The 24,997-nt window shown below is 31.4% G+C and overlaps 3 protein-coding genes across 4 annotated transcripts; all 3 read left to right on the forward strand.

Annotated features, from left to right (window-relative positions):
• Positions 1-480: 480 nt before the first annotated feature.
• Positions 481-4,180, forward strand: LOC105783987 (probable N-acetyl-gamma-glutamyl-phosphate reductase, chloroplastic). 2 transcript variants are annotated; one of them, XM_012609717.2, is made up of 14 exons: positions 481-649; positions 812-973; positions 1,087-1,194; positions 1,349-1,435; positions 1,544-1,594; positions 1,698-1,769; positions 2,079-2,198; positions 2,426-2,486; positions 2,593-2,673; positions 2,965-3,044; positions 3,146-3,235; positions 3,368-3,496; positions 3,575-3,716; positions 3,851-4,180. In XM_012609717.2, the coding sequence occupies exons 1-13, from the start codon at positions 596-598 to the stop codon at positions 3,680-3,682; spliced, it is 1,203 nt and encodes a 400-aa protein (XP_012465171.1). In that variant the 5' UTR covers positions 481-595; the 3' UTR covers positions 3,683-3,716; positions 3,851-4,180. The 2 variants fall into 2 exon arrangements, with proteins under 2 accessions (XP_012465171.1, XP_012465170.1); XM_012609716.2 differs by having other exon boundaries at positions 3,860-4,180.
• Positions 4,181-13,039: 8,859 nt separating this feature from the next.
• Positions 13,040-15,390, forward strand: LOC105783481 (transcription factor HHO6). The gene is made up of 5 exons (XM_012608969.2): positions 13,040-13,428; positions 13,617-13,876; positions 13,968-14,346; positions 14,712-14,788; positions 14,872-15,390. Exons 1-5 carry the CDS (start codon positions 13,215-13,217, stop codon positions 15,166-15,168), a joined length of 1,227 nt encoding a protein of 408 aa, XP_012464423.1. The 5' UTR covers positions 13,040-13,214; the 3' UTR covers positions 15,169-15,390.
• Positions 15,391-21,624: 6,234 nt separating this feature from the next.
• LOC105781838 (la-related protein 6C) lies at positions 21,625-24,535 on the forward strand. The gene is made up of 10 exons (XM_012606354.2): positions 21,625-22,176; positions 22,650-22,731; positions 22,826-22,920; positions 23,043-23,114; positions 23,211-23,290; positions 23,385-23,463; positions 23,561-23,608; positions 23,707-23,775; positions 23,860-23,985; positions 24,065-24,535. Exons 1-10 carry the CDS (start codon positions 21,811-21,813, stop codon positions 24,293-24,295), a joined length of 1,248 nt encoding a protein of 415 aa, XP_012461808.1. The 5' UTR covers positions 21,625-21,810; the 3' UTR covers positions 24,296-24,535.
• Positions 24,536-24,997: the final 462 nt, after the last annotated feature.

The following is a 24,997-nucleotide window of genomic DNA, read 5'->3' on the forward strand; positions in this document are numbered from 1 at the left end:
TTAATATTTTCCTATAATTTTTTCTCTAATTCATCATGTCTAGATCTGTTCACTGGTAGGTTACCTGTCCATACTTGAAGGCCCTCTCGAAATTTGAGAAGATTTGAGCAAAAATATTAGACCCGAAAAATAGATTTAGACAAAAAAGGGTCCATTTAAAATATGGGTCGAGTTCAGGCTTAAACTCTTCCCATTTTTAAAGTTGATGATGTTTTATATTATATAATTTATAACATATAAAATTTAAATCTATAGCAATATACAATACTACTATAATGTAAAACCTTAAAAAATTATATATAAAATTATATTATAATTATTAAATTAAAATAAATATAAATATATTTTTTAGTTGTAGGGTGCTAAGGTGAAAAGGTTCCGTTGAATTTCGCACGTGCTCTTCTCAGTTTCTCCACGTCACACAGTTGCACGGAGTTTTCACATGCCTTCAAGGTAACACTAACAAACAAAAGAAAACCCCTTTCTCAGATTCTAGGGTTTTAGGATTTGATTTGGGTTCTCTAATATTTCAACCATCATCCTTTCTTCTTTTTTCCTGTCTTTGGATTTTGGGGTTCAGAATTTTGTTGGAAAAATGAGCACTGCTACTTTCAATTCAATTTGTTTCAATCAAGGTTATTTGCGGAAGGTACGTTTGTTTTCAACCAAAAGCTTTCTGTTTGTTTCCCTAGAAAATGTTGGGGGAAAACACACACACGCACAAAATCCAAGTTCATTAGTTTCAAGATATCTTCTTTTTTTTTATTTTTCTTTTACCCCAAAATCTAACTTGGGGTGTTCCAAATTTTAGGGAGAAGTGAAGATTTCAAAAGTGAAGAATAGAAACCAAAGAGTAAAGTTTTATGTAGGAGGAGCCTCAGTATTATCAACAAAATGCATGCAATCTTCAGAAAAGAACAAAAAGGAAGTCCGCATTGGTCTCCTTGGTGCTAGTGGTTATACTGGAGCTGAGGTTTGAGTTTATATACAATGTGTTGTTTAGTTGTATGTTAATTGTTAAGTATTACAATTAAGTTGATTCTAGCGAAGTTAGTTGTATGTTAATTCTATTTTATTTTCTCACAGATTGTTCGGCTTCTAGCTAACCATCCATACTTTGGTATTACATTGATGACTGCTGATAGAAAAGCTGGCCAATCTATGGGTTCAGTGTTTCCTCATTTGATAACACAAGTAAGCAAACAGTCTTTCTTTGTTCCGAAACTAAAAATTCGAGTTTGGGGCATGAATGAATTTTACTACCATATAATAATTGATTGTAAATGCTGAAGTATGTCATTGTTGTGTTTTCTTTAGGGTAATTGTTGAGTGCATTGGTTTTTCGCAGGATCTGCCGACCATGGTTTCGGTTAAGGATGCAGACTTTTCCAGTGTGGATGCTGTATTCTGTTGTTTGCCTCATGGAACTACACAGGTGCTCTGTAATTTCATTACCTGACAGCTTTTCTTCTTTGCAATTAATGTAGTAGATTCATTCTTATCAATTATCATGACAAAATTTGTTTATTTTGATATCTTTTAGGATATCATCAAAGGCCTCCCTCGCCATTTGAAGATTGTTGATCTATCTGCAGTATGCTTTTTCAATTAACTTATGTTTCTGTTCTTCTAAAGATCTGTTTACATGTCTGGTGCAAAGTTTGCTGATTACGTAATGTTAATGAAATGATTTTCAGGACTTTCGGCTAAGAGATATCGCTGAGTATGAGGAATGGTATGGTCAACCACATAGCGCTTCAGATTTGCAGGTTCTTCTTTTTATTGTTATATATAAATACAAGATAATTTCTTTACTTAATACAGTCTACAGAAGTTACTGCACCTAATCATTATATATCACTGCAAGTTCCTTTTGAAAGAATTCTCTTTAACCCCTGAGATTTCCTATAGTTACTCTTTTTGCAATTTTTCCTTTTTGGATGGTTTTCTTGTTTCTTTTCTAGGAAGGGGTGCCAAATGATATGGTCTTTTCCATTTCCGTTCTTGAAAGTTTCTTCTGTTTTGCTTTTTGCTATGTTGTTCTTTATGTTAACTAGTTAGTTTTCCCCATAATCCAGAAAGAAGCTGTATATGGCTTGACTGAGATTTCAAGAGAGGATGTAAAAAATGCACGCCTAGTTGCTAATCCTGGTTGTTATCCAACATCAATTCAGCTTCCGCTCGTTCCCTTGATAAAGGTTAATGTCCTTTTATTGTGTTTTAAGTAGTTTCATGTCACAGTTTATTGACTTGAGGAGACAATGTTTTCATTCTTCAATGATGTAGATGTTATATTAATGTTGCTTTTAATATCTCTACCATATTGAAAATCTTGTTGCGTGATTGCTGTCGTGCCAATGCCATACCATTTGAATCTATCCTTATCCACTTGCAGTGTTTTACTTTTTTTGCCTTAGACTTGCAGGCTAAACTCATTGAACACAGAAATATCATTATCGACTCAAAATCTGGTGTCAGTGGAGCTGGTTGGCTTCCTTCATTGGCTTCTACATATACATGCACCTTTTATAAGCTTTTTCTCTATCTTGCCGCGTTCCTTTATTTTTTTTCTGATCCAGGTTACTTTTTCAGGACGTGGAGCCAAAGAAGCAAATTTATACTCTGAAATAGCTGAAGGCATATATTCTTATGGTGTTACAAAACATCGCCATGGTGAGTATGTGGAGTAAATGCATTCTTGACTTTGGGGCGTTCATAGTTGTCTACGTCTTGTAATAACGTAAACAGATCCTGGCCTCTCTGAAATTGTTGTACTTATTTTTGTTCTATTCTTTATACCCAATTTAGAACTGTTAATTCTACTTAATTATTTTATGTAACTATGATAACTTTGGTAGTGGGATGTTTAGTTTTAATGGAACTATTGAGGCCTAAAGTTTATAATATTGTTATCCTCTTCAATGAAACCTGAGGCTGTGATATTTGTTCTGTTTTGCACTGCAGTTCCCGAAATTGAACAAGGACTATCTGATGCTGCTCAGTCAAAAATAAACGTTAGTTTCACACCGCACCTAATGCCAATGGTGAGATGTCTATGCATACCTGTGTTAATAATCAGTGTGTTCCTTTTCCTTTCGAAAGAACTGAGAACATGGGACTCTCTTTTCCTTAATTGTCATACCAGATCCGTGGAATGCAATCAACAATATACGTCGAAATGTCTCAAGGAGTTACAATGGAGGATTTATACCAGCAACTAAGAAAAAGTTACGAGGTACATCTTATCTAGCATGATTGGTTTTATACTTTGTGCATCTCATCTTATTTGAGGGTTCTCAATGGCTGTAGTTTGCATGTGCCTAAATACTTGTTTTACTTTTTCTTTCCTTTTTTTTTTTTTTCTCAGGATGAAGAATTTGTAAAACTGTTAGACAAGGGAGTTGTACCACGTACTCATAATGTTCGCGGTTCCAACTATTGTTTTATGAATGTCTTTCCTGATCGAATACCTGGAAGAGCAATAATCATATCAGTTGTATGTATTAAACGCACGATATTTCAATGTGCTCTCCTCTCATTGTTTTCTGAGCTCTTAAAAAAACCCGTTCTGCAGATTGATAATCTTGTGAAGGGAGCTTCGGGTCAAGCACTACAAAATCTTAATATAATGCTTGGTTATCCAGAAAATACAGGGCTTCTCTACCAGCCCTTGTTTCCATGACGCACTCTTCCTTCATCTTCTTCACCCTTCTAAAGTAAGTTCATTGCTTCAGTGTCCATATATACATGTATATATTGTGACCATGTGACTATGCTAGAAAACTATATATACATATGCATATACATTTATGTTGTGACTATGGTAGAGCTTTGTGCATCAACTTCATAGTTATTGCAGGTGGTAGAGAACTGGAACTGGAATTGCTAATTTTGAGAAGGCCTCCAATATGGTTAGAAAGTGACCAGCCAATGTTTTGTTGAGAAATGGGTAGAGTTGGATGCCTTTGTTGTGTCATGTATGGAAGGCCCTATTTACCATCTTTTTCTTATCTCAAGTGGGAATCAATAATTATGTTTGAAATAATTTAAAAAAAAAACTTGATTTGCCAAAGCTTAAGATAATTTAATAATAATTTGTACTATCCCTTACAGCATTTACATGTGGGAACCATCAAAATACCATGTCCTCAAGATCATAAGGATTTTGGAATTTTGTGCATTTTTTTTCTATGGTAGAAATGGAATGTGGCAGACCATTGAATTTGAAATGATGACAAGACTGTCGGAGAGAAAATTTTAATGCCTGTCTGCAATTTTCACTTTTATATTTTCTTTAGGATGTACAGAAAATGAAATTTAATAATAATAAATTTCTTTTAGTTCAAGTGGATTGGGAGTTTAATGTTCTTTAAATACAAATTTGGGTTAAAATTTTATGGTAAAAATTAAACAGTGGAGAGTTCTTAAATAAATTAATAAAACCGACGTTTTAGCTCAATTGATATTGTTATCAGTATATTATAAATTGGTTGAATTGCTGAATTATGGGTAGTTGTTTAAAAACTTTTAGATTTAAATAATAAATAAATAAACAACAACAAAAAATTAAGGGAAAAGAAGAGAATCTAATTTTGAAGCATGGGACCCATGTAGTTGGGTGAGAGCGGTCCAATTGTTTAAAGCACCGCCGTTCAAATGCGGCGAGCCGATTCTTTTACCCTCGTTTTGTACACGACACTCCGATATATATATGGACTTCTTGTTTGAGAAATTATTACATCAAGGGGTCAATCATTTCAGGTTAAATTCTTTGTTTGATCCCTTTATTATGCTCTATTTTGGATTTAGTTCTCACATCTTAATTTTTCATAATTTAGTCCTTTTACTTTTATAATATTATTAGTTTGTTCAAATAATTAACACCATTAATAGTGATGGATTTTTTTTAATAAAAATACCTAATACATCAAATTGACATTAATTTTTGGTGTCAAAATAAGTGATTTTAAGAAAAAAGTTCATATCAACATTTTAATTGAAATAGTTAATATTCGGGTTAAACTAATGATACTATAAAACTAAAGGAATTACATTACGAACAATTAAAGTACAAAAACTAAAACCCATGTCTTGGCTTGATGGCCAAGATGTTCATCGCTCCAAGTGTGGCCTAGATTCGAGTCGCGCTAGTCGCCTCTCTTTTAATTTACTAAAAAAAGAGTATAAAAACTAAATCGCGAATTTAAGTATAATGGAGAGACTAATACCATAGCTTGACCATAAATTCAAACAATGTCTCGTACTTTTTTTAAGGAAAAAAGTTATGAATGTGAAACTTTTTTTTCCTAGCTATCATGAAAAGCTATAAGTAATTACTATGATGATCTCTTGCACGCTTATTTCAATGGAGTTGTTTTAATTATAATTATATCAGTTTTAATTAAAATTAATTATTGTAAGTATTAAATTAAATAATTGACTAATTAATAAAAATAAAATTTCCAGAAAACTCATGTAATTACTGAAACTCGAATATAAGATTTCCAACTTCATCCATTGGACCATAATATGACACATCATCAATGACAAAAACAATAAATAGTTAAGGAATTATAAATAAAGACTACTATATTATAAATTTTATCAAAATACAAGGACTAACAACAAAATTTAACCATATATACACCATTAATGATTTTGGAAGTTAGTATTGAAGATAGGATTGAAATTAGTCAAATCATGAAAAGCCAATCTAATGTAGGTAAGATAAAGTATCTTTTGATCTTCTTGCAAAGCATATTATAAGATTTTTGGTTGAAAAATTGAAATTGGGCCACACAAAAGAAAACACCCAATGTTGGGAAGAAAATATTTTAAATAAATTAAATATAATGTCTGTAATTTTCTAAAAGGAACAATTGCACCACTCAACTACTCTGTTAAAGTAGACAAAGACACCAAGACCCTTATTTCACTAAAACAACCTTAAAAATATATATATTCTTTTTCACCTTACAGTATTTAATCTCACAAGTACCGCTGTTTTTACATTAATTGTGGAAATATGTGAGGTTCTAACATTTAGATTTATATCAATTTTGTTTATTTTTAAATTAGAGATCAAAATTTTAAAATCTTTTATTTATTTTTAATGTATCAATTATATGTTTTGTTTATCTAGTCGTAAGCTTGGTTATTAAATGCTAATTTGAATCTAACATGGAATGTGTTTCAAAAATGTGGATCAAATGTTATAACATGTTTTAACCTATCGCATAAACACCTTAAATATCACTTGTTAAAATTTGTTTTTAACACATTTGATCTAGACCTGATCATGGGTTGAGTTGATGTAGAATTTTAAGCCTACTTTTTAGGCTCAGTCTTGACCCGACTAAAAAATGGGTCTAAAATTTTGCTTAAGCCCAACCCATATTAAAAATGTTAAACCCAAGCTTAACTCGGCCCAACCATAGTATTTCTTTAGATTTTTTTATATAAAAATAAATTTTAAAAAATAAGTCAAATACACTAAAAATATTAAAATAAATATTTTCTAATAAATTAAAAATACAAAAAAAAATAGTATAGGCATGTGACTCGATCAAAAAATATATGTCTGAGGCTTGGCTTGTTTAGAAAATAGGTTTTATTTTTTGTCCAAACTCTCTCATTTTTCAGATGAGCTTTTAGACTTAGGTGGGTGACCTAACCCATTATCAGGTCTAATTTGATCTAGTGTTGTCTATTGATGGGTATTTATTGAGGACAAAAGGGCTAAAATAAAAGTAAAAATCTTGATCCATGCACTTAATATGCTTCATGTTAAATTCGAACTTATAATTAAACTAAGCGATAGTTTGAGGATTGGATTAGAATAGTTGAAAGATTAAGAAGTAACGTAAGATGGAGGTGAATAAGGTAATAATAGATGGTGTAAGGATGGGGACAAAAAGATACCCTGACGAAGAGAAGTCACAAAAACGCCATGAAAGTATGAAACAATGGGACTTGTCATCACGTGAAAGATGCTTTTTGATAAGGAATTTAAGTGTGTCTGGTTCGAAAAACCCTGTTAAATAAGGTATCTTTTTGTTCTTTGGGTTCAATTGTTCTTTTTTTTCCCAGTTGAGAGGATGTTAATTGATGGTGAAAGAAGCAGAAATGATGGGCTCTCATTCACTGAATCTTGTGGAAATTTTTACAAAAAAACACAACAAGCAATCTCTTTATCATTTTTTACATCCGTGGCGGTGGTAGCGGTCATGGATGAAGCAGATATTTATACCATAAAACATGAAAAAAAATACATACTTTTCTCTTGTTTGCGTTTCTTTTGGATGGATGTGTGTTTAAAATTTAATCTCATCGTCACCATCAATTTTACACTAACCACAAGTAAATGTAGCGTTTGGAGTGAGTTTGGGGATAAAAGGGAAAACTAATAGAAGAATAGCACCGTCGCTGCATAAAAAGCCAATTCAAATATATTCCTTTTTCACGAATATAATACGAAAGTGTTGGGACTAAATTTTCAGACATACAGCTTTACAGATACCATTTTTCTTTCCCTTGGATTCTTCGTTCAAATAGAGTATCCTAATAATAAATCTAGAACATATGATCCTCTTTCTCTCTCTTATTCTTCTTACAAATATTAACATAATAATAAAAGGTTAAACTGTATAATAACTCCCTGCCCTCTCCATTAATTTAGAATTTAGTCTCTTTTCTAATTTCAAAATTCAAGTCAAACTGTTAATACACTTATTCTATTTTGTTAAATTCAAGTTCATTACGATGTTATTTTTTTATTTCTAATAAATTTATTAAAGGTTTATGTAAGAAATAAATAAAATTTAGGTTTAAATGGTAAATATATTTCATCATTTCTAGAATTTTATTGATTTTATATAAAAATATTTTGAAAGGCTGTGTAAATAATTATTCCTCGAATGAATTAATATTTACTCATATAGTGAAACATAATTAATTATATACAAAATTGAATAAAATTTCAAAAATAAATATATTTAATTATTAGTTGAATAAAATGGAATCAAAATCAACCAAATAAAACCCCACAAATTTTCATATACTTTTTTCAACTATAATCTAAATTTTATTTTCTATAGTTTGGCACTATTTAAAAAATAAAATTCCAAGAGTTAATTATGAAATTTTGCTTATACAATTTAAACATGCAACATGACTTCCTACATAAAATTAAGGGTTTTTATTAAATAAAATATTAAAATCATTCAAAACATTGGATTTTTCCCTCTCAAAGTTGCAATTAATTTAGGAGGAATTTTATTTTTCTCATCCAATGGTTTTATAGTGAGAATAATTTTAATAAAATTTATTAATTATTTTAACTCGTATGGAACAATAATTAAACATTTTATCATATATTTGTTTAGCATAGATTTAAATCGCTCTTGATATTATATATAAAAGACTAAAATTAATTAATTAATTAATTATTAAAATGATTTTCGAAAATAAAGGTGATAAAATTAAAAGAAGACAATATTGGTAACATAAAAAAAAAAAAACAAGACATGAATAGATTCTTTGGTTACAACAACTTACAAGCATCCGACAGAACGAATGATTATATATTTTCACTGTTTTGAGATATAATAATTGAAAAAATACAAAAAATTTCTATAAACTTTATTTAATTATTATATATTTGAAATATGAGTGTAAGAAAAAAATTGATTTGAAAGATTAAAAAATTATTTATAGAAAATTTTTAAAGAACAATTATTTAAGAAAAGAACATAAATAATTATTTTGGTTTTAATTTTCACTATTACAAACATTCTTTATAACAATATTTTATTATATAACGGGCAAGTTAGTCGTAAATTAGTTCTTTATAATAATATCTTGACTTAAATTTTAGTAAAATTAGTTTGATAGTCATGTAATAAATTAAAAGGATCGATCTTGTCATAATTTTAAAATTAACAAAAAAATTTAACAATGTTTAGAATTTAACTTGGATTTTGAAAAATTTTAAAAAGTAAAGGAACTAAATTATTTAAAATAAACGTAGATATATAAAAAGTACAAAATTTAAAGCATATTTTTATATTTTGTAAATGGATAATTGTTACTAAAAGATAAATACTTGAATACTTTTAAGTTTATAACTTTAATCAACTTTAAGATAATATTTTAAATTAAATCAAAATGACAAAGTTGTTGAAAATTAGCTTAAAAAAGTCAAAATTAAAACCAATGAAATCAATCTCCAAATTTTAATCATAAAAATTTAACATTACTTTATCTTTTGACCTAACTCAAGGGTTATATATATATATATATAACTATACCGATTATATCTCATTATTTTTATATAGTACTTAGAATTACTTATTATTTCTCTTTAACCTATAGATAAGAAGATAATGTCTTTTAACGCACTCGAACTCATATTAATAATAATAATCAAACCAATTAAATTAAGATTTAATCAGCATGAAAGAATTACATCTTTATATTCGTTATAGATATAAAATATATATATATAAAAGGATCCAACAAAATCATAAACATAGGAGAATAATTAAATGTAATTAACTAATAATTAAAACAATAAATAAATAAAGAGATTCTTAATTCTAAGGAAGAGAATGGAATCTAAAAGGCTGTAAAAGCTTGTCCTTTTAGGTAGAGAAATTTTTTTTTAAAAAAGGACTAAAAGTAGCATCTTGCTTGGCTTGGGTTGATGCAATGTTTATTCTCAACTCAAACTCATATCTAAAACAATATCGACATTTGGGTCCCAATCATCTCTAAGATTCCTTATCTCTAGGTTTCCCAACACACCCCCCCTTTTTTTTTTTTAATTTAATGTTGTACTTTTCTTCAAAGGGAAGTGTTCAAACACCCTCCAATCATGGCGAATACACCCATCTTTTGTGTTTTTAAGCTCTTTTATTTAATAAAAAACTTTTTAGGAATGAAAGATATTACACGCTTAAACGTGTTTGTATTCATATTTTTCAAAATATTTCAACAACAATGATACGAATTAAGTTAAAACTTATAGTTAGTTATCAACAGTCTCTTGACTCGATGATAAAAGCATTACGGTATAGGTATAAGAATTTATGTTGAATCATAATAACCCTGTTTAGCTTCTTCAACTATACAAGATAACCATAGTTGGGTGTTAGAAAGTAATGATTTATATTAGAAAAATTATACCAAAAAGATGTTGAAAATTGGAACTTGAGCAATTGTAGTAGAAATTAATATTTATGTAACAAGTCATGGATGGGTTATTAACCCTAGGATTTAAAAGAAAAAAAAGATTAGATTCTCATTCAAACATCACTTTTAAAGCAATCATAATCCTAGTTGAATTTGTTTATATAATATAGATTACACCAATTTCTTCTTTTCAAATTGGTGGGGAAAAGTTATTTATTCCAAAAAGCATAGGGTACTAGATCTACTAAATTAAAATGTGACATGGTTACATCTTATACTATAATACAAAACATTCACATATGTAAAACTTAAAAACACAATTACAATATAAAAGATAGTAAAACGGGTTTTTTTTTTGTTGTGGAAACAATTGGTTGTTATAATAAATGTCGATAATGACGATAAAATTATCACAAAGCAATAAGAAAAGAAAAATAAGAACATACAGATTCTATGTGGAAACTCTTTCAGGCAAAAATTACGGGCAGAGAAGAAAAAATTCACTAATATTGAAAAGCGAATAATACAAGAGGAGTTTTGGCTATATCTATTTAAGGGTTGAAAAACCCTGTTCTAATCAAAGTCAAATAGTAGAAGTGTAGTTCTATACGGACTCAATTTATGCGGTATGGTTCGTACAGCGGGGGCTCTACGGCCATCAGGCTCTCACCCCCACAGACCTCCTTATTTTGTCACTGTATTTATTTTTTCAACAAATGACAGGATTCAAGTCACGTAATCTCTAATACTATATATTCTAAGAAAGGTGTAGGTGGGGAAAAATAATAATAATAATAAATTCTAATCCACCAAATAAAACCAACAGACTAAATGGGGGATTCCCCAGTATGAAACATGAGAAGAAACAAAAAGGGAAAGTGAAGTTGAACAATGGTAAATAGCCTTTTAATTAATATTAAATAATAATGGTGAAAAACAAAGAAGTAAATTAAAATTCCACATTGGCTGCCTTTTGTTCATCACACAAACCAAAATGATTCCTTCAATTTTTTTGAGCATTTGACCAATCTCCTCTCATCAAAAGTTGTGATTTATTTTCTTTTCACATAATTTATTTGCTTGTGCTTAAAGTCAATCTGACCAAGTCAACATCTTAATGCTACAAGATTTTGTTTAAAATAAGGTGAGCTTTTAGAAAGAAAAAAAAAATGGGGGAGATTGATTTGATGGAGAGAAATTTGTAAATATTTTCTTTTAAGAAAAATAAAATTAATTCAAGCTATAATACATTTATGCTTACGCCTTGTTTAATGGATTTCAACTATATCTTAAACGAGGCGTAAGTATATAAATGTATCATCATTTGAATTAATTATCAATTTTTTGGTGGTTGGTTTATTCATGCGAGAAATTATTTTATGGATCATTTTCACCACATCATTCATGACCTCTCTCTAATTATTTAATGACATTTCAATTCATGTTATTGACACTTAATTTTTGTAATTTTCTTTTATCTTGAACCCAGAACCCTGAATCTTAAATCGAGAACACCAAACTCTAAATCCTAAACCTTGAATTTGGGGTTCAAAGTTTGAAATTTGAGATTCTAGTTTCAAGGTTTGGGATAAAAAAATCACATTTATGTGTCAATAACATGAAAAAATTACTGAAATGTTAATAAACAATTGGAAGGGGAGATGAATAATATGGTGGAAAGGGTCTATAAAATAATTTCTCACTTAATAGGGTGTTTTCTTTCTCTGAACCTTCTGTTTCTTCAAGTGCAATAAAATTAGGAGACAGAATGCTCACCGAAGACAATCACAAACATATTGAAGATTCATCGGCCCCGAAGAGATAAAACTTCATAAAATTCTCTTGAAAGAGTTGAAAACCCTCAACAAATACATATAAATTATAATCAAATTAAATGAATTTACAAATATAATACATGTTTTAATAACTAAAACCAAATCAATAGAAAACATAAATTAATTTTAAAAATAAAATATATTTAATTTTAAAACTAAAATAAATGTAATCAAAATTTCATATTTATTTATTGTTGATAAACATTTTGGATGGAATCATTTAGTACAAAAGGAATGTTATTTTCGTGTATAATGTTTAAATCCTATTTGAATAGACTTTTCGTCTTTATTCAATGAGAAAGATGTTTGAAAAATCAGATTTCTTGTTATTGCTTCACTTGATTGATTGTATAAAATAAATAATTTTAATTAATGATCAATAAAACCCAAATTTGATTCTTATTTTTAATATTTGAAAAATTATAACTAAATTTTTAATGTTTAATTCAGATTTTAAGATTGATTTGAAAGAAATTCATAATTAACTATTAATCTTAGTAATTAACTTTAGTCGAATCGACCATAAAACTAAAAAATCGGACAAATTTAAAAATTAAACAAAAATCACAATTAAAACTAAATTTATTCTATTAACAAATCATCAAAGTTTTAATATATTCAATTCATCAAATCTGAATTAAATATTAAAAAGTTAATATCGATAAATATATATTTTTTGTCAGACAAAAGAAATACATGTACCATATTGAAATAATGTCAAACTCAAAGTACTAAATTAGGTATTAAATGAGAAAAAAAATAGAATCGACCGTTTTGAAAGAGGTGAGCTACGTAAAAAGGGTGAGTGAACTCAAGCAAAAGGGCGAGTCATAGATGAAATACGCGACGAGCCGAATGTGACTTCTTATAACCCAAATTTACCCATCTAATTTTCCCACTCACCATGAAAACAAAAAATTTATACTTTTTCTTTAATTTTCTCGCTTTCCAAACAAACAAAAAAATTTACTTTCTCTCTCACTCCACACTTACATTATTTATAAATAAATAAACCAATCTCTTTGCCTTTCATCTCTCTATATATTTCATTTTAAGATCTCACCGTTTGCCTTCCTCCTCATTTCACCTTCCATTTTTATCATCTTCAACAGAAAAAAGAAAGGAAAAAAAAAAAAACAAAGGAAGGAAAAGGGGAAGGATTTGAGAGAAAAAAGAGAAGGATCGAAAATGGGTTTGGTTCCACCAGAACTAAGCTTGGATTTTAGGCCAAATTTCGTACCAAAAACGATCACTAATTTTCTCAGGGAGGTTTCACTGATCGGAAATGTTTCCGATAAGGTCTCGAAACTCGATACATTTGTGAAAGGGTTGGAAGAAGAAATGAAAAAGATCGATGCTTTTAAACGTGAACTTCCTCTCTGCATGCTCCTTTTGAATGATGGTTTGTTTTCTACAATCTAATTCACATCACCTTTTTTTTTCTGGGAAAAAAATACCCAGCGTTTGATTTCGATTCTTTTAGTCTTCAGCTTGGGTTTTTTTGGTTAGAATAGCTAGTGCTTTAACTTGGGTTTTGGTTAATTTAATGCAAATTTATTATTCTTATTTTTGTTGTGTGTTTGATTGCAGCGATTTTAGTATTGAAAGAGGAATCAACGCAATGCATGGCAAGAAATGTTGAACCGGTTTTGGAAGAATTTATTCCATTGAAGAACAAGGAAGAAGATAATCACAGTGAAGAAGATGGTTCCTTAATCACCACCAAAAAAGAAGAAGATTGTAACAACGACTGCAATAATAATATGGACAAGAAAAATTGGATGAGTTCAGTTCAGCTTTGGAACATTGATGATGATTATTGCTCCTCTGATCACAAATTAGATACTAAGGTAACCTTAAAGAAAAAGGAAGACACTGCATTTAAGCTAATGAAATGAATTTTTTCTAAATTTAAACTGTTTTTTGTTGGTGTTGCAACAGAGAAATGATGAAGATCCATGCAAAAGCAGGGGAGGAGGAGGGAGAGGGTTTATGCCATTTAAGGCAAATTTGGGTTTTGCAGTGAGGAAAGAAGAGAAACAGGAGATACCGGTTCATGGACTAACGCTTTCAACACCCGGAATCAATAATCTGAAGGAGGAATCCAGTTCTACAGGGTCAAGGAGCAGTTGTAGCAGAGCGGTTCCTTTTTCTGCCACCAATGCTCGGTCGAGTTTTCAGTCTGCACCCCCGGTGGGGCCGTCGAATCACCTTCAGCAACATCAGCAGCAGCAGACTGGTAGGAAGCAAAGGAGGTGCTGGTCGCCTGAGTTGCATCGCCGGTTCGTGAATGCTTTGCAGCAGTTAGGAGGCTCCCAAGGTGAGGAACAAATGGCGACTTAGACATATACTTAGCTGGTTTCGAATTTGATTTTGCTGTTCTTGGATTGTTTATTATCCTGCTAGATTAGAATTAAGAAGTTTGGTCAATGGGAAGACTGGATTTGCACTTGATCTGATGGAAAATATAGATTAGAGTCCAACAAATGTTTTTCAATATGTGTATGAATTATACATGTATAACTAGTTTTGTTTGAGACCATAGATGATAATATATTCGAAACTGGGATTCCATAGATCTGTTGGGAATTGAGATCATAGGATTGTATTGTTCTGTGACAATTCATTCATTGATCCTTCTAGTTTAAAGTTTCTGAGTCAAAATTCTTTGAAATTTTTTTGCAGTGGCCACTCCAAAGCAGATTAGGGAACTTATGCAAGTAGATGGCTTAACCAATGATGAAGTTAAGAGTCATTTGCAGGTGAGGGTTCTTTCTTGTTATTAATGGTTTTCTTTTCAAGTTTTGATATCGAGTATTGATGTAAGAACTTCCCTGATTTCCAGAAATACCGGCTACACACACGAAGACTTCCAGCTACTACAACAACAACAACCCCTGCAAATCAATCAGGCCTTGTTTTGGGTGGTGGTCATGCATGGATGTGTCAAGATCAGTTTGGAGAATCCTCGAAAGGGAGCAGTTCGCAGTCGGGTTCCCCTCAAGGTCCTCTCCAGTTAGCCACAAACACCGGAGGGACCTCCACTACAGGGTGTGAGAGCATGGAAGATGATGAAGATGCAAAATCCGAGTGCTATAGTTGGAAAAACCATGTTCAGAAACCCAGAAAAAACAATGTATAGAGTTTACCCACCATGAATTTTGCAGATAAAAAAAAAAGAAAGTATACATGGGAGGAATTCATTTATCTTATACAACCACTGTATTTATACATATAAAAGGAGAAGGATCTTGAGAATTGAGGGAGACATGTAAAATTTTTGCAGGATTTAGCTTTCCTTGGATATCGAATTCATGTATTTGTTTTATTGCACAACTAGTAAAAGAAGTCCTGTTATCATCAATTTGGACACTTTGGGTGGAGAAATTTTCAATTCTGAATTGAAGGACTGCAATTATTGTTTATAGTGGTATTCTGGCAATTAGTTAGAAGATGAAGGGCATTTTGATGGTAAGCAAGATGAGAACAAACATTTGTCAACATTAAAGAAATAGATTTTGATGAGTGACGGTGCTTTGGGTGTATTAGGAAGAAGACAGCAGAAGATCCAGACTGATCTTGGAATAAAGAGGGTAGGGTTCTTATTCCCTTATGTGTCTTTTATGTATGCACAATCTCAATTATTCTCTCATGCACTTTTCTTTATTGGTCTTTGGCCCTCGGCTATTCCAAAGTCTCGGATTTTTATTCATAAGATTTGAACTCGAAACGCAAAAGTCAAATTATTTTAAAACACCAAAGATTTTATCCTTTTCAACCTAACCCAGGTCATATTCCACTAAAACCCATCCATTGTAATGTTCATAATTGATATGGGAGCATGACAAAACAGTCACTCTCGCAACCATAATAATGGAAGGGAATCTTGTACAAGACAAGTTATAATCAAGGAGCCTACTAATATTTCATATATTTAGATTGGTTTGGTGAATGAAATGAGTAAAAATGATGGAACCTCTCCTGCATTTCCTTTCCAGAAAAGGGTCATTGCTGATTAAATTTTATTTTATATTTAAATCCAATGTTGTGAATCAATATAACATTAATTTAATTAAGGAAATTTATTAAAAAATATTCTTTTTTTTAAAAAAATAAATATTATTTTTCATTTTATATTTAAAAAAAATAATTTAAACCCAGAATAAATCTCTAAGATTAAGATGGGATCATGTGCCAAAGTATAATCATCAAAGTAAATGATGAAAAGAGGGACAAAATGAATGTTGATCCAGCTAGCATTTGTTTATTGTTCATGAATCACATTGTATGTTTGGTTTGTACTTGTGTTGTAAACCATCAATGCTAAGACTATTTGCCTTTGCATATGGTCAAGACAAACAATATTGAGTTTAATGATTGAGGAAACCCATTTTCCTTTTCAAATGACAGTTGAATTGGATGACCGATAAGCAAAATTCGCATGCCTATGATTCATAACTTGTTGGCTGTCAATCACTAAATACCCAAAATGGTATTAGTGAGGGGAATTGTCTTTTTTATTGATAAACTTTTGAAATGAATTCAAAATTTAAACAAATGGTACGAGAAGAGTTCAAAAGATGGGAGCTTCTAAAGTCCACTAAGGAAATGTTTTATCATTTTGGTCTTGAGAAATCAACCCCTTAAGCGGTTTTAATGGGTAAGAACACTACCCCTTAGGGAGAAATTGTCTTTCTTATTGAGAGAAGCCTTTGAAGTGTGTCTTTTAAGTAAGCAATTCAAACCTCAAACAGTTGGTATGAGGAGAGCCAAAAGGATTCATGGAGCTTATCGGGAGCGTCTAAGGTCCACCAAGGAAATGTTTTATCATTTTGGTCTTGATGGGATTCGAACCAACTCCTTAAGCGGTTTTAATGGGTAAGAACACTACCCTGTAAGGGGGAACTGTCTTTCTTATTGAAAGAAGCCTTTGAAGTGTTGTTATTTGAGTAGGCAATTCAAACCTCAAACAGTTGGTATGAGAAGAGCTCAATGAATTCATTGAATTTATCAGGAATGCCTGGGGTCCATCAAGGAAATATTTTATCATTTTGATTTTGGTGAGGTTAAAACCAACCCCTTAACGAATAAGCACACTACCATTTAATTAAGCCACTTCAAAAACTTTTCCCAACACGAGAGTGGATTTCCCCTTAACATGTATGGCTATTTATATTAGAGTATATTACATAATTTTGATTATATACAAAATAATTACTAGTTTTAAGTAATATTTTTATATATTCACATGCTAAAGTTATTATATTTTATAATATTAAAATTAAATGTTTGAAATGGTATCTTTTGTATAAATAAAAATTATTGCTAAATTAACTTTAAATAATAAAATAATAACTTATAAAATGTATTTTTAAAATATTGACAAATTTATTAAAAGTATAAAAAATTCAAAATAAAAATTCACTTTTTTTATAGAAGTCCAAATGGATTGATTACATCTACAGCTGTTTTTGTCCTTTCTAAAATAATAAAAAATAATTACAAAATCTTTTCACATAATTTTTGGTATAATTTATTTTAATAAAAATATTAAATAAATTTAGTTTATTGATTCATTTTTATGTCTTTTCATAATAATATTATTCTCTTTCTTATTAACAATTGTTTATAAAAATTTATAAATAATAAATACTTTTTGCTAAATAGTTACTTTTTAATTCTTCTGTATCTTTTATACAATATAATAGACTTGTTCATGGGCTGAATTATTCATCCAAGTTTGAAAGTTCGTCCGAATTCAGAAGGATTTGGATGAAAATATTAGACTTAAAAAATGAGTTTGAACAAAAAATTAGGCCCGTTTACAATATGAGTTGAGTTCAGACTTAAACATTCGCTCGACTCATTTTTAAGTTTATAATACTTTATATTATGTTATCTTTATATATTATGCAATTTATAACACATTTAAAAACTAAACTTATACTAAATATATAATACTACTCTAATGTAAACATTAAAATAATGTTAAGATGACTAAAATAATTCAATAAATACAAAAATACAAATATTAAATATTAAATTAAAATAATATAAATATTTTAAAATATATATAAAAATAAAATGGGCGGGCTTAAAAGTAAATATGGGTGGACTTGGACAAAATTTTAAGTCCATATTTTGACTGGGCTTAAACAAACATGAAGTATATTAATATTATAGGTAAGTTCAACTTAAACCTAGTCTGACTCATGAGTACCTCTATTAAGTTATTTATTTCTGTTCAATTTTGGAAAGAAAGTAGGTAAAATTTAAAGGTACCCAGAAAGTTAAGATTGTGGAGTTATTCAATTTTAAAGTGATGCTAACAAAAAGAAAAGCTAATATGGTAAAAAAATTCCTTAAGCTATTACACTTTATTTAAACAAGCCTTTAAATTATTCTTTTAGTTAAATAAGTTTTAAATTTATAATTTTTACTTAGAAAAGCCTTTGATTTTAATATATTTTGAATTTCCGGTCTTATCTTTATTTCTTATTGATTGAATAGAAATTATACACACTTTAACATAACACAAAATTTAAAAGGGTAATTAGAATTTTCAAAAGAGTAATTCATTAAAGGACTTTCAAAAACTTCAAAATATTGTTTTGTGTTTTATTTAGTAAACTATTTCATCAAATTCACATTAGCATTAGTTTAAAATTTTAAAATATTTTTACTTTAATATTAAAATCAAGGGCTTTCATAGGTGAAAATAACATGTTAGGACTTATTTAACCACAAAAATAGTATAAGAGCTTCTTTGAATAAAGTATAATAGTCTAAGGGCTTTTTTAGCAGATTAACAAAAAAAGCATTTTTTAAAGCAAAAAAAGTGATGTAATTACTATTTTTCTCCCACGTTAATTAAAAAGTGAATTATACAACATGTTCTTAATTTTCATTTTTCCTCCAAGAAACTTGGAAAGTTAGGCCCAAATCTGGGCAAAGCTATTGACTTTCTTTAGGCCTTTAAGGTATCAAAACAATTAGGGCTTTTGACTTTCAATTATCTAAGAATCTGATTATTTGCTTAATTTTGAAGTTTAGGGTTAGAAAACAAAATATTAGGTATGAAAAATACATTTAATAAAAAAAATAAGTCGGGTATAAGTTAAGTTTTCTTTTCTTTTCTATATAGGAAAAATATTTAGTACACTGTCAGTCGAGTTTTTAGACTTCACGAGTAGGGTTAAGGGGTTGACAAGTGCTTTATAGTATCATAGTAAAATATTAAAAAAATTAGATATTTAAAAAAGAGAGACACATTTCAATGTTTTAAAGTTGCTTGTGTAAACTAAATACTAACCATTTATATAATATATAGAACCAATATCTAAAGGAAGTCTTATGGTAGAAATTGGATATAGGTAAAGCGTATAACAGGGTTGAATAACATTTTTTTGGAGAAGACGATGACTAAGTTGGGCTTTGACTCGGATTGGATATCATTTGTTATGCACTGTGTCACAACGGTTTCTTATACTACAATGGAGAATGGACAGGCCATGGGGGGCTACCACAAGCGGACCTTTTATGCCCATATTTGTTCCTAATTTGTAGTGAGAGATTTTTCACTCTGTTTAGTATGGCGCAAGTGACGGGACGGTTCTGAGGAGCACAAGTGTGTTGGGAAAGTCCACGGGTTACTCATTTGTTTTGTACATATGGTAATATTGTGTATGGGGACGCATTTGAGGTAAGAGCACGTGTAGTTCAAGATATTATTAAGGAGTGCGAAGCCTGCTAGGAACAACGGGTTAATTTTGAGAAATCTATGATATATTTTAGCTCGAATGTTGATAATGGCATCAGGAATGTGGTCTCATAGATATTACAGGTTCGGGCAACTTATGATTCGAAAAATCACTTAGGACTCCCTACCATGGTTGGGCGGAAACGGGCGGAGGCATTCAGAGGTCTAAAAGATAGATTATGGGCCCGTATAAACAGTTGGGAGTGTTCGATTATTATCCAAGGGAGGTAAGGAAATTTTTATAAAAGTCATTCTACAAGCAATACCTACTTCTACCATGTCATGCCTCTTGTTACCATCAAAACTCTGTAAGGAATTGGAAGGCATAAGTATTACTTTTTGGTGGCCGCATTCCAAGTTGAAACGAGGGTATTCATTGATGTAAATGGTCTAAATTGTGTAAACTTGAGGAGGATGGGGTATGGGATTCAGGGTTTTCGGTAAATTCAATGTTGCTTTACTTGTTCGGCAAGGATGGCGTCTGTTGACTAGGCCAAATTTGTTAGTTTCGAGAATGTTGACTAGGCCAAATTTGCATTCAGAGTGAGGTTCTTACCCATCACTCATATGGAGAAGTATCAAGAGTGAGAGAGGGCTTCTGGAGATGGGAGTTGGCAGGCGGATTGGTAACAGTGAGCAAGTGTCGATCTGGCAGGATAGATGGTTGTTGGGGCCGCAACACTATAAAATACAGGAATCTGCTGTTAGAACAGATATTTGTCCAGTGTCGGATCTGATTAATGTGCAAAATAGATCCTGGAATGAGAATCTTATTGATTCAATTTTTACCTTGGATGAAGCTCGGCAAATTCGAAGGATCCCTCTTTCATCTACAGCAATTCAGGATACTCTTGTCTGGTTGGGGGAGCAAACTGATGAATATGCAATTTGTACTGGCTATAAAATCTTGGTCTCAAGGGGTCTCAAAGGGAGTGCCCTTGTTGTGTCTACTTCGCAATACAAATTTTTTTACAATAAACCATGGAAGATACTGTCCACTAAAGCAGAAAATTATGCTATGGAGAATTTACAAGGGCTATGTGCCTACTATGTATAGCCTATACAATAAACGAGTGGCAATTGTGGAGACAATTCATCATGTGGTGGGATGTGAGTTACCAATGGAAGTTTGGGCCACATTTAGCATTAATTGCGGTGCCTCGCAAAAACAGTGATGATTTCCAGGATCAAATTCTACAGTGTGTGCTTCAGAACTCAATGGAAAAATGCAAGTTGCTAGTTACCATTTGTTGGGTTCTTTGGCATGCAAGGAAGAAATGGTTACATCAACGAAAGAAGGAAACCACACAAGCTACATCGGGGTTCATACGGTCTTACATAGCTGAATCAGTGAGGGCTGAAGGGTCTTTACCTGAGAAAGCTGATACCCTGTCCGACGGGAACCATCGGTGGAAGGGATGGTACAGGTTAATTTTGATGTGGGGTTCAGAGCCACAACCAGCACATCCACTTCAGGAGTAATTGCGAGGGATCGAAATGGCCTGATTTTAGGGGCAGGTGTTCATACAAATAGTGATGTTCCCAACCCTTTTACCATTTAAGTTATAGCTTGTGTGCATCCCTTGGACCAAAGTGTTTATATATATATTATGGATTATAGATTATACATGTAAAAATATTTTTGATCAATGACCTTTTTGGGAAAAAAAATGTAAAAATGAGTGTCAAAATGGGTTAAGGAAAATTGGAAAGTGAAGGTGGAAAAAAGAAGGGGTCAAACCCCAAAGCGAAGGGGGCATCCCATTTATATATATGTATAAAATTTTATAGGAATAAAATCCATTCTCTCTCCATATTTGGGCGCCAATCGTGGATTCATCCTTATCGAAAACAATACCTTTGCAGTTACTAAACTTCAGGAGAGATTATATCAAAATCTTCCAACTTTCAATTTCAAATTTAACCAAATATCCAAACAAAGTGGAGAGATATAGTGTGTATGTGTGTGTGTGTGTGAGGGAGATCATAATAATCATAATAGTAATAATTAAAGAAAAACCAATAATGGCACAAGCACAAGAGCAACCCCAAGAAAAGTTTCAAATGAAAGACGCCATGGTTGCAGCAGCTTCAGCAAAAACAAGCGGTGGCAGCAATGGTGTGACGTTCAAATTCAATGCACATGCACCGGAATTTGTGCCCAGTTCTCACACCCAAATCCCCATTTCGGGTTACTATTACCCTTGTTTCCATTATCTCGGTGGTGGTGGTGGTGGTGGGGGCATTGGCGCTGGTGTTGGCTCCGATTGGTTCTTCGTTGGTGAACAAGAACCTGCTGCTTATATGTTCTCTAATCATAATCTCTCCTTCCCTAATTTTTCTTACAAGAATGTTCTCAACGATGATCTCCGCCAGAAGATTATCAAACAGGTAATCATCATTTTATATATATGTAGCAGTTCATTGATTTGCTTACTTCATTCAGTTTTTTTTTTTCTTGATTTGATGTTTCAGCATTCTCCAAATACAATGGAAAATTTTAAATTTTTGTGTTCAACATTGAGTAATATAACTTTTAATAATAAACTGATTGACCCATATCCACCGATGCTTAGGTTGTCAAAATTTAACCATACCCTTGTTGCCAACATAGCTTTTAACAAGAAGTTGATCGACCCGTGGTTACTGATTATGTAATACATGAGTATGTATTTGACACAGATATCTTTTAGATTTTTCCATATAGTTAGAGGATCTTTCGAGGTTACCTTTCTTTATCCATGTGTTGGACAAATATGAGTACTTCAAAAACAATGAAGAGTCCAAGCAACATAGGCCACAGATGCTTTTATCTTTACATATTGTGAGAATGATATGATCCTAATACTGTATGTATAAAACAGGTGGAGTACCAGTTCAGTGACATGAGTCTTATAGCAAATGAATCTTTCTCCAAGCAAATAAGTAAAGATCCTGAAGGTTATGGTAAGGAAACTTGAATGTTCTAGCTCTTCTTGTTCTTATGTTTTTTTTAATCATATCTGCTTTTAAACACATAATGCATTGCCTTTTGCTTTAGTGCCCATATCTTTTATTGCTTCTACAAAGAAAATCAAGGCTCTCATTACAAACCACCAGCTATTGGCTCAAGCACTTAGGTCCTCTTCAAAGCTTGTAAGTTCTTTAGTTTTCCTATTAATCTTTTTGGAACTCCAAACTAAATTGAATCTTCAGCATTATCTTCGGTTTGCTTTCATATGTATTAAACCAATATCTTTTTGTTATGTGCTTGAAAGGTTGTGAGCAACGACGGCAAGAAGGTTCGACGTAAACACCCTTTCACCGAGAAAGACAGAGAGGAAGTGCAGGTAAGATAGTGTGGAATTTCTCAAGACATGTTTATTTCCTTTTAGTGTTTTGGGTCACTTGTGTATGATGCAGCATTCTTTCTTATTCTTATGCAGTCCCGTACTGTCGTTGTTGAGAATTTGCCTGAAGATCACTCTCATCAGAACCTTGACAGGATTTTCGATGTTGTCGGAAGGTTGATCTTTTATTATTTCTTTTTCAGTTTTCTAGTGGGTTTATGTTTAGAATGGAATTTGTTTGCAGCACATTCTAATGGTGTTCTTGTACAGTGTGAAGAACATTCGAATATGTCATCCCCAGGAATCCAATTCTTCCCGCTCTAAGAGCGATTTCTTTATGTCTAACAAGGTACGAAAGTCGGAATCAAAACCTGTTTTCTTATTTGATTCAAGAGATTACTAGACAACTTTGCTGATCATTCACATTTCTTTCTATTTTCATGAAGCTACATGCACTTGTGGAGTATGATTCAAAAGAGATTGCTGAGAAAGCGGTAAGTTAATGCACTAATGCTCTGCTATTGCTACAACTTGGTATGCTTCAATTTTTATGCTTTTGCAATGCCATTCAAGGCTTACTTATTTGCCTCAGGTTGAGAAGTTAAACGACGAAAGGAATTGGAGAAAGGGGCTTCGAGTAAGGTTGCTGCTTAGACTCACGGTACGTCTAATCACATGTACATGATATTATATGCTTATGTTTAATCGAATCTGTTTGCAACTTTTATATGAAATGAACATGCAGCCAAAGTCTGTTCTGAAAACTAGAAAATCAGATTTCGATGGCATATTAGACGATGACGATTCGATGCTCACTGATTACTATGAAGAGTCCTCTCAGCCAACCCATGTTGAATTCATCGAGAACAATGTAAGCTTCGATTTTAATTAACACTCTAGCTATACATCAAGATAACTTCATGTTTGAACCATATTTCTATTCTGCCAAGGCTGAGGATAATACTGTGGGATCGAAAAGGGGATGGGGTAAAGGGCGTGGGAAAGGCCGAGGGCGTGTTCAAAATCACAGTGGACGCGGCTTGCTTGCTCCATCCCAACCTGGCAATGCAGTCCAATGTGAAGCACCTATGAAACAGATGGCTAAGGGTCCGAGAATGCCAGATGGAACCAGGGGTTTCACCATGGGACGAGGCAAGCCGGTAAGTTCACCATTGGACTGATAGACGATACATTCATGTTTTTCCCCCTGGTCGTCTCCGATTCATATTAACTAGAATGGCTCCCGCATTTCTTGAAAGTAGCATGAAATGATTTAGTAGCCATATGCATGGTCTAGCCTTTAATATGTTATCAATAAGTCAAGGTTGTATAGTTTTAGTACTGTGTTTTCCTAGCCTATATTGTTAGCAATTTTCTCCTTGCACACCACTTTTTTTTTCATGATTATGTTATTATTTGGGATTCAGTGTTTTTGTTATAAATTTTGTCACCTATAAGAATAATGCAATTGAAAGGTTACATATATTTCTCCTTTTCTCTATTATAATTTCTTGTATAAGATTGCATAAAATTAATTTTCGTATTTAACATTGTACCAAAAATTTAAGTGTAAATTTAAGATTTATTCTTAAAACATAACTTGATCTTTTTTTAGAGTGTAAATTCTTACCCATGCCCAAAAATTGATTTGATCAAATAAACTCAAATCCAACTCGATCTAATTTGATTATAAAATGTAGTGATATAAATAGTTTGGATTTGAATATGTGTGGATATTTCCCTTGCATTTTGAGGATTCTGATATATTGTAGATTGAGATGATATTTAAATTCAGATATTATAATTATTATCCCTAGCAAATTTAAAGTGAATATTAGTTCTTGAATATCCAAAATGGCTTGAACTAGCAATGGCCCACCTAA

This window comes from Gossypium raimondii, chromosome 13, assembly GCF_025698545.1.
Source record: "Gossypium raimondii isolate GPD5lz chromosome 13, ASM2569854v1, whole genome shotgun sequence".
Taxonomy (NCBI): domain Eukaryota; kingdom Viridiplantae; phylum Streptophyta; class Magnoliopsida; order Malvales; family Malvaceae; genus Gossypium; species Gossypium raimondii.